Source organism: Arvicanthis niloticus, chromosome 3 (assembly GCF_011762505.2).
Source record: "Arvicanthis niloticus isolate mArvNil1 chromosome 3, mArvNil1.pat.X, whole genome shotgun sequence".
Classification (NCBI taxonomy): domain Eukaryota; kingdom Metazoa; phylum Chordata; class Mammalia; order Rodentia; family Muridae; genus Arvicanthis; species Arvicanthis niloticus.
The window spans coordinates 79419320-79433657 of record NC_047660.1 but is presented as its reverse complement, the minus strand read 5'-3'; the positions used below and the strand labels follow the sequence as shown (position 1 = coordinate 79433657).

Here is a 14338-nt window from a genome sequence, read left to right as displayed (position 1 = left end):
AAGCTGGGAGGAGAGCAGGTTATGGGAAACAGACAACTGTTTCTCATTATATGCATCTATAAAAATGCCAAGAATAAAGAAAATTTAAAAGTAAGGTGGAGTACAATAGGGTACACGCTCGTTAGCCTCTTCCCTTCACACGCACACACACGTGTGTGTGCACACACAGGTAACATAAAAGTAGAAAGGGGACCACAGAGGAAATGGTCTTAGAGGAGGAAGGAGAAAAGAGAGCGATGGGATACATATGATATGAAAGCCAAAAGAGGATCTGCACAGGGAAGGAAGGGGCTCGGCCAGAGAGGCGGGGACAGAATATAATGACACACATGTATGAAAATGCCATACTAAAATCCACTTGCCAGCTAACTTCAAAATGTAAAGCAAAGATGTATGTAAATAATGTAAAATAACAAACAAAAAACCCTCCCTATTTGTAAATAAATAATTAAATGAAACTTTTAAAGGGACTAAGAAAAAAAGCCCAGGTCATTTTTGCAATATTGAAAGTGTTTATTATTGATTTATTTTAGAAATAGCTGGTGAGTTTTTCTCAATTATTATAGCACTCAAAAGATGATCTTTCCTATACACAGTAAATGTTGTGCTAAAAATTCTGTTTTATCTAGTAAGCACTGACAGTAACTGTGCTATGAGAATAAATACACTGCAAAGAGTAGGGACAGCAGTTCAAAACAGCCACTGTATTAGACAAAATCTAAATGATTTTTAAGTACATTACTGTTTTGATATAGAATAGGTTCCAAAGACTACTTCTTACCTTTTTTTATATCCTCTAGGGCTGATCTGAAGTCTCCATGCTGCAGGTGTGGCTGGATGTCCACTCCCCTCTGCAGACCATTATAAATAGCTTTGCTATAAATACTTGATCATAAGACAGTTTGGCATGTTCTCCCTGTTTTTCACATGTGGGCTTGTGCTGTTTGGAAATGTGACCTCTTTTCTTCATTGCTAGATTCATCAAGTTTAAAAGAGTTCATCCTCTTTGGGAAATAGAAAGTATTTGCTGGGTGTTGACCATGAAAAAGAATTCACGTTCTTAAGACTTAGGGACATGGCCACTGGAAAACAGATTTTCTTAATTAAGAGGAACCAACAATTTTGCTCTGAGGGCATTATCAAAAGTGACTTATCTGCTAACCCTGGTTCAAGACCTGTCTGGGCTACAGGGTGAGTTCTTAGCTGCCTGGGTAACTTAGTGAGGCCCTTCCTCAAAATAAAAACGTGGGCGGGAGCTATACTGCTCGGTGGCAGAGTACTTGCCCATCACGCATGAGATTCAAGGTTAAATCCCAATACCATTAAAACAATGGATTGTCCCACAGATTCATGGTGTATCCACACCTACATATTCCCTGAGCTGTACAACTGCAGCCTTAAGTGCCTTTGGAATCCTAGGGAGGAACCACAATGTAACAGAACCTTTTTTTTTTTCTTAATGGCACAGTAATGTTTATTTCAACCTTCAAACATCACAAAGAAGTGACAGCTTCTGATACCAAATCATACAAGGGTTATTGAAGGAACAGAACAATATTATCATAAAGAAAACCATTCAAACAACAAAAAGTGAGTGCTTCACATTTCAGACAATGCTGTGCGCTGCCAGCAGGCGCTTCCACCAGGGGCTTCCAACAGCAGGATCAAAGCAAAGCAGGATCCAGGAGAAGATGCTTTCTCACCTGGGAGTTTAGACCCAAGTCACTACAGACTGCACTGCTCCACTGAGAATTCCCTAAACCTGATTTTAAAATGTACCTAGGATTTAGAAGTGGTAACAGTGAAAACAACCTCAAACAGAAGAGTGCGGCAAGAGAGTAAACAGTGAACAAGCTTTCCCATAAGGCATCAGGAGACCTGCTTTCTGGCTTCTCTCTGCAGCAGCTTAGAAACATGTTATTTCTCAGCAAACCCAAAACTTCAGAAGGTTAACCAGCAGGTCCAGTCAAAGTTTTCAGAGATAGTCCTGATCTCTTATTTTTATTTATACATTTTTTTTTTTGTTTTTGGTAAATGTTTCATATAAAACATAAAATCAAGTTCTATTTTATTAAAAAAAAACCAAAATATTTTAATAGTAAAAAAATGTATATTTAATTTTTTTTAAGACACATAGCATGGGGCAGTGGTGGCGCATGCCTTTATTCCCAGCACTTGGGAGGCAGAGGCAGGCGGATTTCTGAGCTCGAGGCCAGCCTGGTCTACAGAGTGAGTTCCAGGACAGCCAGGGCTATACAGAGAAACCCTGTCTCGAAAAACAAACAAAACAAACAAACAAACAAACAAACACCGACACATAGCAATACTTCATAAGACTGGATTTGACTAACCCCACGCACCCACAGCCAGCTGTGCACTCTGGCACTGTGGACAGCTACAGGAAGGTACATTGAAGCAAAGGCTCCTGGTGAAGCATGTCAGCTCTGCTTGGGCTGGAGACTCAAGACGAGCACCCTGCTCCTCTCAGGGTTAGAAGGGCTCCTCTCTCACGTTCACTGAGCCATCCAGCATCCGGAAGTAGACTCTCTCTGCCATGTTGATGGAAAGGCCTGTGTCCATCACTCCCGGAGTGGGAAGGCCTGTGTCCATCATGCCTGGAGTCATTTTGATAGCTGTGTTCACTCCATTTATGTACCCAAACTTCCAGTCCAGGATAAAATTCCCATTATCTGTCACCACAGGCCCTGCCTTGTTGACAGCCATTCGAAGTTCCACCTCACCTCCAAACTTCTGGGTCACAGCTCGACTCACTGGGACACAGGCCATTGGGATGACTTCAATAGGAATTCCCTTGTGCTACCGATCCCCCAAGGTTCTTTGAATCTTTCCTGAAATTAGTGATCACAATGAATCGACTGGCATAAGCAGCCCCACGATCTTCTCCTGGGTCGGCAGGCTCCACCACCCTTGATGAGATGGAGCTCAGTATCCCCTTCATCAGTATCATCGGTGGCAAGGTCAGACTCTGGGTGTTGACCCAAGTCACTGAGGGTTAAACCAAACTGCAAGATGATCTGCCTGGCTTGGAAAGATGTAGGGATGCAGATGAGGTCCAGATTCTCTTGCTTCACTCTTTCAGATATTCACTGCACAGCGTGGACAATTGTAGAACCATTTCCAATTCGCAGCACTTGGTGATTCTCCCCGTGGTACTGAAAGGGTTAAAATTTTTCAGAAACTCCTAACAGGCTGAGCAGAACCAAGAGTGCAGGTCAGCTTGGTCATGAGCTCTGTGTTTCAGGAACTTGGCTGACCACAAGATAGATAGTTGATTACAAATAGACTCTTTGAGAATAGTCTATACAAAATGTTCCCCATGACTGTTCCTTGGACCCTGTCACAAACTGAATAATGGGCTGGGACTTTCCACAGGTGCTCTCCAATAACCCTCGTTCACCCCCCCTGGGTTGTGGTTCCCCCTCTCCCCCCGGTTGTGTTTTTTTCCTTGTGATTTTTGCCTTTAAATTTTCTCTGCCTCTAAAGCCTGGGGTCAGACCCCACTGCCCCTGTGTGGGTCATGGGTCTTGACCTCAGCATGCTGATCGAAATATACCTCTTGCTGATTGCATCAAGTTTGGTGTCTTGTGAGTTATTGGGTGGCCGTGAATTCCTGAGACTTGGGTGAGGTCCTTCCTTTGTGTGAGCCTTACAGTACTCCACCACCATGTGGCTCACCAGCTTCTTAGCCTTCTTGGCCTTGGACATTGTGGTGGTGGCCAGGCCACCGGTGCTCAAGCCTACCTTGGGTCTCCAACTGTGCATGCTCCACCCCTGGCAACTGCACGTGGTAGCCCAAGAGGACCCAGACTCCCTGCCCGCCTGGGCAGTGGGGCCAGGACCTGCCCATAGAGGATGCCGGGCGCTGAATCTTGCCGCCTTGCTCCAGCTTCTGCAGTCGCCCCACCCCCAGAACTTACTTTTAAAGTGTGTGTGTGTGTGTGTGTAGGTGTTGCACACATGCATGTACAACCTGTGGAGGCCAGACATTGATCTTAAAGTGTCTTTCCTCAAAAGCCTTTTAAAAGATTTTTATGTGTATGTGCCTGCATGTATATGTACCATGTGTATGTAGGTGTCTTTGGAGGCCAGAAGAGGGTGATGGATTGTTGCTCAGTCTATTTCTCCCCCTTGGGATAGCCAACTGGAAGGAAGCTTAGCCAGGCTGGGTGGATGCAATCAATGCAGGGCCTTGGTAGGAGGTGAGTTCTCAGGAAAGAATACACACACTTAGGAACAGCTTCAAAGACTAGTTTGTTTATTGGGGAGGGGAGGGGGTATTTATGCCCCTGAGGAGGCGGCCAGGGTCTTTGGGGACAATGTCTGTGTGGCCTGTACAATTGGCCAGGACATCTGCATACTCAGAGGTTAGGGGATCTAAGGGGTAAAAACCTTATAAGGTCAAACAAAGAGTGAGGCCTGATAACTGGCAGGGTGATAAATTCTTACTAAGGTTGATGGTGGGGGAGCCAGCTTTCTGGTGCCAAGTTGGGAAAGGGAAAGGAGCCAGCAACTGCCATTCTCATCTGAGGTATCCTGGGTTGAAGCTCTCCTTAACCCTTCCTCCTTTAATCCTGGGCCATTAAGGTCCTACAATGGATGCCTTAGAACTGGAGTTCCAGGTGGTTGTGAGCTACCTGATGTGAGCACTGAGAACTGAACCCAGTTCCTCTGCAAGACAGAAAACACTGTTAAGACCCAGGACTTGCTAGTTCTACAGGCTGGCCAGTGAGTTCAGGGATCTGCTTGTCTCCACTTTCCCAGCCCTGGAATTACAAAGTGTGTGTCACTACAGTCATGTCTTTAAAAACTTGAAAAAGTATTTTAGCCAGGCAGTGGTGGTGCATGCCTTTAATCCCAGTACTTGGGAGGCAGAGGCAGGTGGATTTCTGAGTTCGAGGCCAGCCTGGTCTACAGAGTGAGTTCCAGGATAGCCAGGACTATACAGAGAAACCCTGTCTCGAAAAAACAAACAAACAAACAAACAAACAAACAAAAAGTATTTTAAATTATGTGTATATTTGCTTATCTCTGTGGGCTTCTGCACATGAGCAAGCTATCCACAGAGCATTGGATCCTTGGGGTCCAGAGTTATGGCAGTTGTGTGCCACCTGATGTGCGCGCTGAGAACTGATCTCAGGCCTTCTGCAAAAGCAGGCTACCTTACTGCTGAGGCACCTGTCCTGCTCCCAATCTAGATTTTGTATAAGTGTTCTGGGGACTGAACTCAGGTTCTCATGCCTGAATGACAAGCATTTTACCAACTGAGTGATCTCCCTAGCCCCACAACATAATACAATTTTGACTAAATTTTTATTTTTTGAAATATTTATAAATTCTCACTGTATGATAATATTATCAGTGCATACTAAGTAATAAGAACATCAAGTATTAACAACAAAGGAGAGATAGAATCACCAAGATGGTTCAGAGGGTAAGGGTGGTTGGTGTGCAAACTTGATGACCTGAGTTCCAGCGGAATATCAGCTCCGAAAGGCTGTTTTCTGATACACACACACACACACACACACACACACACACACACTGTGGCATGCACATTCTCCCATGTTTCTGTCTTTGTCTCTCCCTCTCTTTTTCCCTTCCTTCCATCTTCCCTCCCTTCCTTCCCCCTCTTTCTGTACACACACACACACACACACACACACACTAATAATAATAGTAATAAAACAAAATGAAAAGTTTTTAAATAATTAGAACACTTGACATTTCCAATGAAGAATGAAATGCCAAGAGGAAGGATGCCACTGTAGCCATGGGAGCTATACTAACCACCAGCCCGATTCGCCATGTCACTGCACTTCCTTGTTAGTTACCAGGGTACTTGGAGAAATTAAGATAATATCTTAGAAGTACGAGATACAGGTTTGGGCTTTTTGCCTTAATATTTTCCTCACCATGCTTTTAAGTGTCTGGTTGTCCATGCAAGCGACTTCAAGCAGCCAAGAAGAACATATGTAATGACTGGAGTTGAAATGGGCCAGCCCCAGTGAAGGATACACACTCTAATATAAACTCAGTTACACCCACCTAATGTCCAAATCTTTCTCTGTTTTATCAAGCTTTAAGAAACTAAATGAAATCTATAAAGATTTCCATACGCTTCAAAGTAACTCTTTGTTTCACATTCTCTCTGAAGGTGTCCAGCCAAACTCACAAAGGAATCTGGCTATAGGACTTTTCTAACCAAGGGGGGAGCATCAGACCGAATGCGGCAAAGACAAGTTCAAAGAATGACACCACAAAATTCAGTTGGGGAATTTTTTTTTTTTTTAAGTAGATGAAAAATTAAAAAAAAGATCAGACATTTCTAAACTCATCCAACTTAGTTATCCAACTGACAGAGCAAAGCCACCCCACGCTTGATCCAATGGTGAGCAGGCTGGTCTGTCTTTAACAACATTGCAATGACAAAGTTGGTAGAATGTCCTGTAGTGGAAAGAGTTCCTTTACGTTCACTCGTCTTGTAGAGGGGACAGACATAGGCATCTGTCTTCAAAATCTCAGCCTTTAGATCTTGAAAAAGAAAAAGTAAAGAAAGAGAAACATTCATTAAAGAAGAGAAAACAGCCTGTTTCTAAAAGAACAAACTGTTTACCTTGTGATAAATGGCCAAGATCTCAAGCATGATGCTTGGAGATTTAAACTTAAACGCAAACAGTGGCTATATGGAGGCAAGCCCTTTCATATGCTGCGTTAGTCTAGGCTAGAAATCAGGAGTTGACTGTAAAGTTTTGTTCTCTTTTGGGACTGGAGAAATGGCTCTGTGGCTAAGACACTGCCTGCTGTCGCAGAGACCCCAGTTCAGTTTCCAGCACCTACATCTGGCAGCTTACAACCTCCTGTAACTTCAGATCCAGGAGATATGATACACCACACAAAGACAAGCACATACATTAAAACTTTTAAAAATAATTATGTGTATATGTGTGTATTTTTGTGGGGGGTGGGAGTATGTGAACATAAGTATGTTAACATAAGTATGTGAACATAAGTATGTGAACATAAGCTCAGTTTCCCACAGAGTCCAGACAAGGATCCTGGATCCCCTGGAACTGGAGTGACAGGCAGTTGTAAGCCACCCAACGTGGGTGCAGAGCAGCAAGTGCTCTTAACTGCTGAGCCATCTCTCCTGCCCCATAAAAAATCTTAGAAAAACAGATTTCATCTCTTAGCAGGCATGAAAAACCTCTAGAGAGGATACTGAGAGAAGGGAAAGGGGGACAAGTTGGAGAAGTCAAATGTAGTGTGTGATAGAGGAGACTTAGGGAGGAACTACTTAGAACTCTAATAGGATTCTTGAACTGCACTGGACATCTTGAATTACAAATGAAGCAAATGCCAAGAAGTCCGGTGTCCATGCAGGTGGGAAGCAGCGTTAACATGCCAACTAGAAGACTTGGCTTACTAAGAAGGAAAATATGCCAACTCCTGTAAACTCACAACATACCCTGTGTACAACTCCCAGAAGCCAGATCTAAGGTGTTAGGAGTTTTTCTAAATGAAAAGCCGCCCTTGTCATAGTTGAATCCCATTAATAGGAAAGGTGTTTCATAGGTTGGGTGGTGACTGTAGGTAATTGTGAATGTTTATCCACTGTTATTTAAGAATAAGAAAGTTGGGTGTAACTCAGTGGTGGACCACTTGCCTTATGTGTGTGAGGCACTAGGCCTGTCGCAGCATTTCAAAAGGGTAAAACTAAAAACAACTTTTAAAAATTAGAAAAATTAGAATGAGCCTCATCATTATTATTAGTTTTCTTTTAGAAAAACACTGACCTTTGAGCCCAGCACTTGGGAGGCGAGTCAGGCGGATCTGAGTTCGAGGCCAGCCTGGTCAACAGAGGGAGTTCCAGGGCAGCCAGAGCCACACAGAGAAACCCTGTCTCGAAAAACCAAACCAAACCAAACAAAAAAGAAAAACAAAACAGACAAACATTTTTTTTTTTTTTTTAAAAAAAAAGGAAATAAAGATGAGCATGGCATGAAAAGCAAGCATCTCTTCTAAGGGTAAAACAAAATAGAACAAACAAGGCAGTATCTTAAAAAGATGGTTATTTTTTACTTATGTCTGATGTGTGTGTGTCTACATGTATGGGTGCCATGTGTGTACTTGTGCCTACTGAAACCAGAATAGGGTGTCAAGTCTCCTTGAGCTAGAGCTACCAGCAGGCCAGAAGAGAATTTCAGAGCCCTTGGAGCTAAGAGCTCCAAGCTGTCAGACGTGGGTACCAGAAACTGAACTGTACCCTCTGGAAAAATGGCAAGCATTTTTAACTGCTGAACCATTTCTCCAGCCCTTAAAAGCATATCTTACATGGGCTAAGAGCATAGAGAGACAGAGTAATGTTTCCAGAATAATTATGCCACAAAATATTTACAGCACAGATATTCCATCTTTTATAAATCAAAAACTGAACTAAGTCCTAAGAGGTTTGAGCAAAAACTTATTAAGGGGAACAATTAATATCTGTCATTATTCTCTGTAAAACTCAAATGTATTTTGTTACATATTTACTTGGTCTTATCCATATGATGGGCATCAGGTCAAACAAAAGTTTGGGGTGTTGTTCAGCAAGCAATCCACTGCAAAGAGAAATTGATGGACATGATTAGTTACTTCTGAAATCTGCTCATTAGAACAAGATTGCCAATGGGATATTGGCCTTCAATATAAGAGTGGACCAGAAATACAGAGGAAAGATTAGATTTATAGAGAGAGACAGGAGGAGGAGGATAGAGACAGGAGGAGGAGGAGGCAATGAAGAGTTGAAACAACTAAAGATTATGGAAAGAGTCAACCAGTGAACAAGTATCAATGCTTGCCAGCGTTTATGCTGGTGAAGCAGACACCGCATTACTGCATCCCACCCTCAGCATTGCCGGGAGCCAAACTCAGGAAATTACCTGCTGTTTTAGAAAGTCTAGTCAGTACAAGGTTAAGAAAGGACATTCACAGGTCTCAGGTCCCAGGAACCTAAAGAACGTCTGGCATTTTCTTGGAGCTGGCTATGACAGTGGGATGGTCTAGGGTGATAAGGTTATGACAGTGGGATGGTCTAGGGTGATAAGGTTATGACAGTGGGATGGTCTAGGGCAATAAGGATTCCATAGTAGGATGGCCCTAAGCAATGACCCTCGCCCAAACTTCTCGGTTTGCTGTGTCTTTATAACCTGCCCCCAAAATTAAAGTTTCAGAGCTTGATCAGAACCTCAGACTTGCTCTCATTCTTTGTGTCTCTTGTCTTTTCATTCGTTCACCCCCTTCCCTAAGGTCTCGTCGAATCCCTGCGGGCCGGGGCACTTGGCACCCGACGTGTGGCCTGTGGGTTGGGGTCCGATCAAACGTTGCTTCCACAGGGACATCCCGAAAGCATAGGATCTATGCTTCTCCGGAGAGAAGAGAGAAGATCCACATTGTGATCACCACAGAGTCACCCGCCTGTGAGATTGATCCGGTGAAGGTAAGAAAAAGCAACGCAATTATGGGACAAGCATTGAGAAAACATGATTTGTTCTTAAAGAGTCTCAAGGAGTCCCTCAAGGCACGAGGAGTAAGGGTTAAGAAAAAAGGATCTTAGAAAATTCTTTGGAATTTTGGTGTGAACTTGTGATGAACCTTGTAACATGTGACCATGTACTCTGAAAGATGTACAAATAGGTTAGTTAGAATAGAGAGTTAGAATAGAAGATAGAAATAGAGATAGAATAGAATTTTTCCCTTTTCCCAAATAGAAAAGACAAATAGAATAGAGTTAGTTAGAATAGTGAGTTATTTTAGTTAGAATAGAGTTAGAATAGAGAGTTAGAATAGAAGATAGAAATAGATAGAATATAGAATTTTTTCCCTTTTCCCAAATAGAAAAGATTTCATTGGTGATGTTTGTCGATGTTTCCCCAAGAGGAGACTATTGATGAAAAAAATGCTACACCTCCTAAGGAGGAGATAAAAACATTAAACCTTGGAGATGAGGGAGAGAAAGGGCTAATGCAGTTGTCCACTCTCTGGCCGTGTTAACAAAAGAAAAGAAGGCGATTTTAGAGCCCTCCTGGGAGCAGGAGAAAATCAGGAGCCTGTCCTGCTTTTTCTCTGGCTCCTATGGGAGAGACCCTCAGTACTGCTCTCTATGTCTGTTTTTTGTCCTTGGTGCACCAGTCTGTCCATGTCTGTCAGTTTATGTCTTTGTTTTTGTTTCGTTGCTTGAATGTTGTTCCATGTTTCGTGTTTAAAAGAAAATGGTTAAAACTTTATCTGCTGGTTGTTCAGACCTTGATTTAGTTTTTAACTAGAGAGAGAGAGAGAGAGAGAGAGAGAGAGAGAGAGAGAGAGAGAGAGAAGAAAAAGTAAAAATAAAAAGCAGTTTCAATTGGCCTTTGGAGCCCTGCACTTGTGGTTAGGAGTCTAACACAGATGGAGAAGCCCTGCCATGGTCTCACTGATGTAAAAGCTGCTCTTAAAGGGACTCGCAGGTTTTTATGGCTTCAATGGTAAGGAGCTAATGGATGTTTCTCCTAGAAAAATCTGTGACTATGATTATTGGGTTCAACAGGTGATAAGGAATGTTCTAGGTATGGAGACATAGGTCATTTTCGGAAAAACTGTCCAAAAAATAGAGGCATAGACAGATAGCAGAATCACTCCCCTGGAATTTGTCCTCAGTACAGGAAGGATAATCGTTGGGCCAGGCCTCAAGAAATAGGCTCAGATTAAAAACTCTCACACTTGAGTTAAGACAAAGCTCAGAATGGGCTCAGCAAAAGCTTGTGTGGCATTCCTTTTGTCATGGTCACTCTGACTAGCCCCTAGAAAGGTGTCTTTCAGAATTAGTTTATTACATTGCTTCTTCCTTAGGGAAGAAAGGTCAGCCTCAGACCCAAAGACATTCACAACAATTTATGGGCCAGAAGTTATATAATGATCATGCTGGAGAAATTAAAATTATGCCTGCTTTCCTCCATAGCATAGCTGTGCCTGCTATATGCTTATAATTTTTGAGAGCCCGTGAAGTGATATCATTAGAAAGTTTTGCTTCAAGGAATGGCTAATAGCCTTACCTTATGTACAAAATTTGCTGTTGCTTTAATACAAAAAGTTAAGAGTTTGAATCTTTCAGTGTATATTGTTCATTGCATGGTATTTTATTAGTTGGTCTCTCTGAAGGAGTTTTAATGCAAGCCTTCACGCTCATACAACGAGCTTTAAATTTTTGGGGAGTGCTTGTTGTTCCAGAAAATATTCAAAGGCAGAAATATTTACAGACAGCCCACCTAATGGAAAGACTATATATATAATTGGATCACATGTTCATTTTCTTAAGTTTCCCCCTGCTTCAGCACAAATAATTGAATTATGTGCTGTAGCCACTGTTTGAAATGTTGAAAAATCAAGCTTTCAATTTGTATACTCATAGTCAGTATATTATAGCTCATGGTTTATAATTGCTTAAAATTGTTCCTTTTTAAGATATTGCTAATTCTCAAATTTTACAAATACAGCTTAATTTAAGAAACATATACTTTTCCTTAACTCTGTAAGATATTTAAGAGCTCATGTTGGATTGCCTGGACCCCAGGGCAATGCCACAGCAGATTTGCATACCAGGCAGATTATAAGCCTCACAGTAACAATTGGCCAAACAATCTTATTCTTTATATCATCAAAATAGTAATACCTTGAGACAATAATTTGATATTTCTAGAGAGTGTGCAAGTCAAATTGCAAAAACTTGTTCTCTGTGTCCTTAATTTTTTGATAATGATGTTAATCCTTGAGGATTTATACATAATCAATTATAGCAAGTGGATGTTACCCATTTCTGATTTTGGAAAATAAAAACATGTACATGTAAATTGACACCTTTTCAGGCTTTCTAGTTGCAACTGTTTTAAGAGGTGAAGCAACTAAAAATGTAATTAGTTACTGCCTACATTATCTTTCTATGCTTGGTGTTCCATATCAGATTAAGAGAAAATATGGAACTGGCTATTGCAGTTGGACATTTGAGATGTTTTGTTGACAATTTAATATTACCCATATTACTGAGATTCCTTATAATCTTCAAGGACAAGGTATTGTGAAACAGGTATTGTGGAACTTTAAAATGATATCTTCATAACTCTCTGAGTGTGGAAGGAACAGCTACTGGTGCTTCTGCCCTGGTTTTGCAAGGAACTCAAAAAAAAAAAATTGGCTTTTAAAAACCCAAAGAGTGGGAGTTATACCCCCAGAAGGGGTCTCCTAGAAATATTCTCCATCATGCCTTGTTCTCAATTTTCTAAATCTGGATGCTCATGGCAAATCTGCTGCCAATCGCCTTTGGCACCCTGAGACTAATAAAAATTATGCCATAGTTATGTGGAAGGACCTTTTTACCTTTAAATGGAACGGCCTAGATTCAGTTCTCATATGGGGCCGAGGATTGATATGTCTGTTTGATACCAAAAAAGGCGCAGCTAGATGGCTGCCAGAAAGATTGGCGAAACAAACAGCTCCACAAAGCCAGACCCAACTGTAGATAAAATGGATAACAATTGAAATCCAGGGAAGAGAAATCTCCCTGAGAGTCCCCTTCTTTTTCCTTTCCAGATAAAAATGAGCCACCCATGGTATCTGCTGTTGGAAGTTCTGATCCTGATGCAGGCCTCGGGACTTGTACTACTCAGAACCTTGACGGGCCATTGACAAGGACATCAAACAGCTAGAGATTAGCATCAGAGAAAAATCTCTGATCCCCTTTTCCTTCAGCAAGGGGGGCTCTGTGCCACCCCCCAAGGAGGAATACTGTTTTTATACTGACTGACTAAACTGGGGTAGTTAGAGATAGTGTGGTCAAGATCAGAAAGAGATTAGAATGTCAAAAGAAACAGCAAGAACAAGAAAGAGTAGTTTTCTGCCTCTCCTTGGCTTACTACCCTTCTCCCTTCCATCCTGGGCCCTGTGTTCAGTCCCCTTCGCCTTTCGGCTTTCCACCCGTGGGCCTTTAACAGACTCACTGGCTTTATAAAACAACAAATTGACTCCTTGGCATCTAAAAGTACATTATCATAGACTTGATTCGGCTGATAGAGGCTTGGCTGAGCCTTGAGACGACATATCTCCTTTAGGAGCTGCATAGAACTCAGATCTATGCACGTTGGTTCGGCATGGCACGGACACAATGTGGGTACCTGCAAGGGGTGCGTGACGAGGTACCGCAGGGGGAGGACCCAAATTGTCCGCTTCTGAGTCCCCTGAAAAGCAAACCTGATTGCATAGAGGTTGGTGTTGATTTCTTGTGTCTCAAAGCAGCCGACTAGGACTCTCAATATCCTACATGGCCCATGAGATAAATAACCCTCTCCTCCCCAAAAAGACACGATTACAAATGATACTGGGAGGATCAGGTCAATGCTCTCCCCCTCTGGTCAATGCCCAATTATCTGCCAATGAGATTTCTTAATGTTCGCATTTGCCTGCCAGCCTCGCTTAAAATTGTTAAAAGGGAGCAGATGCCTGGAGCCAAACCCAGGAAATTACCTGCTGTTTTAGAAAGTCTAGTCAGTACAAGGTTAAGAAAGGACATTCACAGGTCTCAGGTCCCAGGAACCTAAAGAACATCTGGCATTTCCTTGGAGCTGGCTATGACAGTGGGATGGTCTAGGGCAATAAGGTTATGACAGTGGGATGGTCTAGGGCAATAAGGATTCCATAGTAGGATGGCCCTAAGCAATGACTCTCGCCCAAACTTCTCGGTTTGCTGTGTCTTTATAACCTGCCCCCCAAAATTAAAGTTTCAGAGCTTGATCAGAACCTCAGACTTGCTCTCATTTTTTGTGTCTCTTGTCTTTTCATTCATTCGCCCCCTTCCCTAAGGTCTCATCGAATCCCTGCGGGCCGGGGTACAGCATGACCATGTCCATTCCCAGTCTGCAGACAGAGTCAGGGCTAAAGGACTCTGAACAATCCTTTAGCGTTCCTGACAGGGTCAAGATTCAAATGTAAGCTGGGTGTGGTGACTGACCCCTGTACTCAGTACTGGAGAGGCTGAGCCAGAAGGACAACTGTGAGTCCCAAGTTCACTCTTGGTTACAGAGTGAGACTTTGACCAACAAGATAAAAACAAAATATAATGAAGTAAAAAAAAAAATAGGTTTATCTCTCTAGAGAATCTCTTTTCTTTTCCACATGCTACATCTTCTGTTGTTGGAAAGGAAGGAAAAAAACAATATGAGAAGGCAAAGAAGATTGCAATAGACTGGTGAGGTGCTGAGACCTGCCATGGGGCTGCACCCCAGCAAGATAGTGCTAAAGAGGATGAGGCAGG

At 42.4% G+C, this 14338-nt stretch overlaps 2 protein-coding genes and 1 pseudogene across 5 annotated transcripts in view; all 3 read right to left on the bottom strand.

The window, feature by feature from the left end:
- The window catches only part of Asb14 (ankyrin repeat and SOCS box containing 14), a 31007-nt gene extending 30147 nt beyond the window's left edge, over positions 1-860 (bottom strand). For all 4 annotated transcript variants that reach the window (XM_076931295.1, XM_076931292.1, XM_076931294.1 and 1 more), the window contains exon 1: positions 782-860. The gene's annotated coding sequence lies outside the window, so the exon portion shown is untranslated. The remainder of the gene's footprint in view (positions 1-781) is intronic.
- A 1630-nt stretch (positions 861-2490) lies between these two features.
- On the bottom strand, positions 2491-3726 carry LOC117706245 (ribose-5-phosphate isomerase-like; annotated as a pseudogene).
- Positions 3727-6283: 2557 nt separating this feature from the next.
- The window catches only part of Dnah12 (dynein axonemal heavy chain 12), a 168579-nt gene continuing 160524 nt past the window's right edge, over positions 6284-14338 (bottom strand). Inside the window, exons 74-75 of the mRNA XM_034498136.2 lie at positions 8554-8621; positions 6284-6552 (exon numbers count right to left, since the gene is read on the bottom strand). Of these exons, the coding sequence (XP_034354027.1) occupies positions 6362-6552; positions 8554-8621 (259 nt within the window). The 3' untranslated portion in view covers positions 6284-6361. The remainder of the gene's footprint in view (positions 6553-8553; positions 8622-14338) is intronic.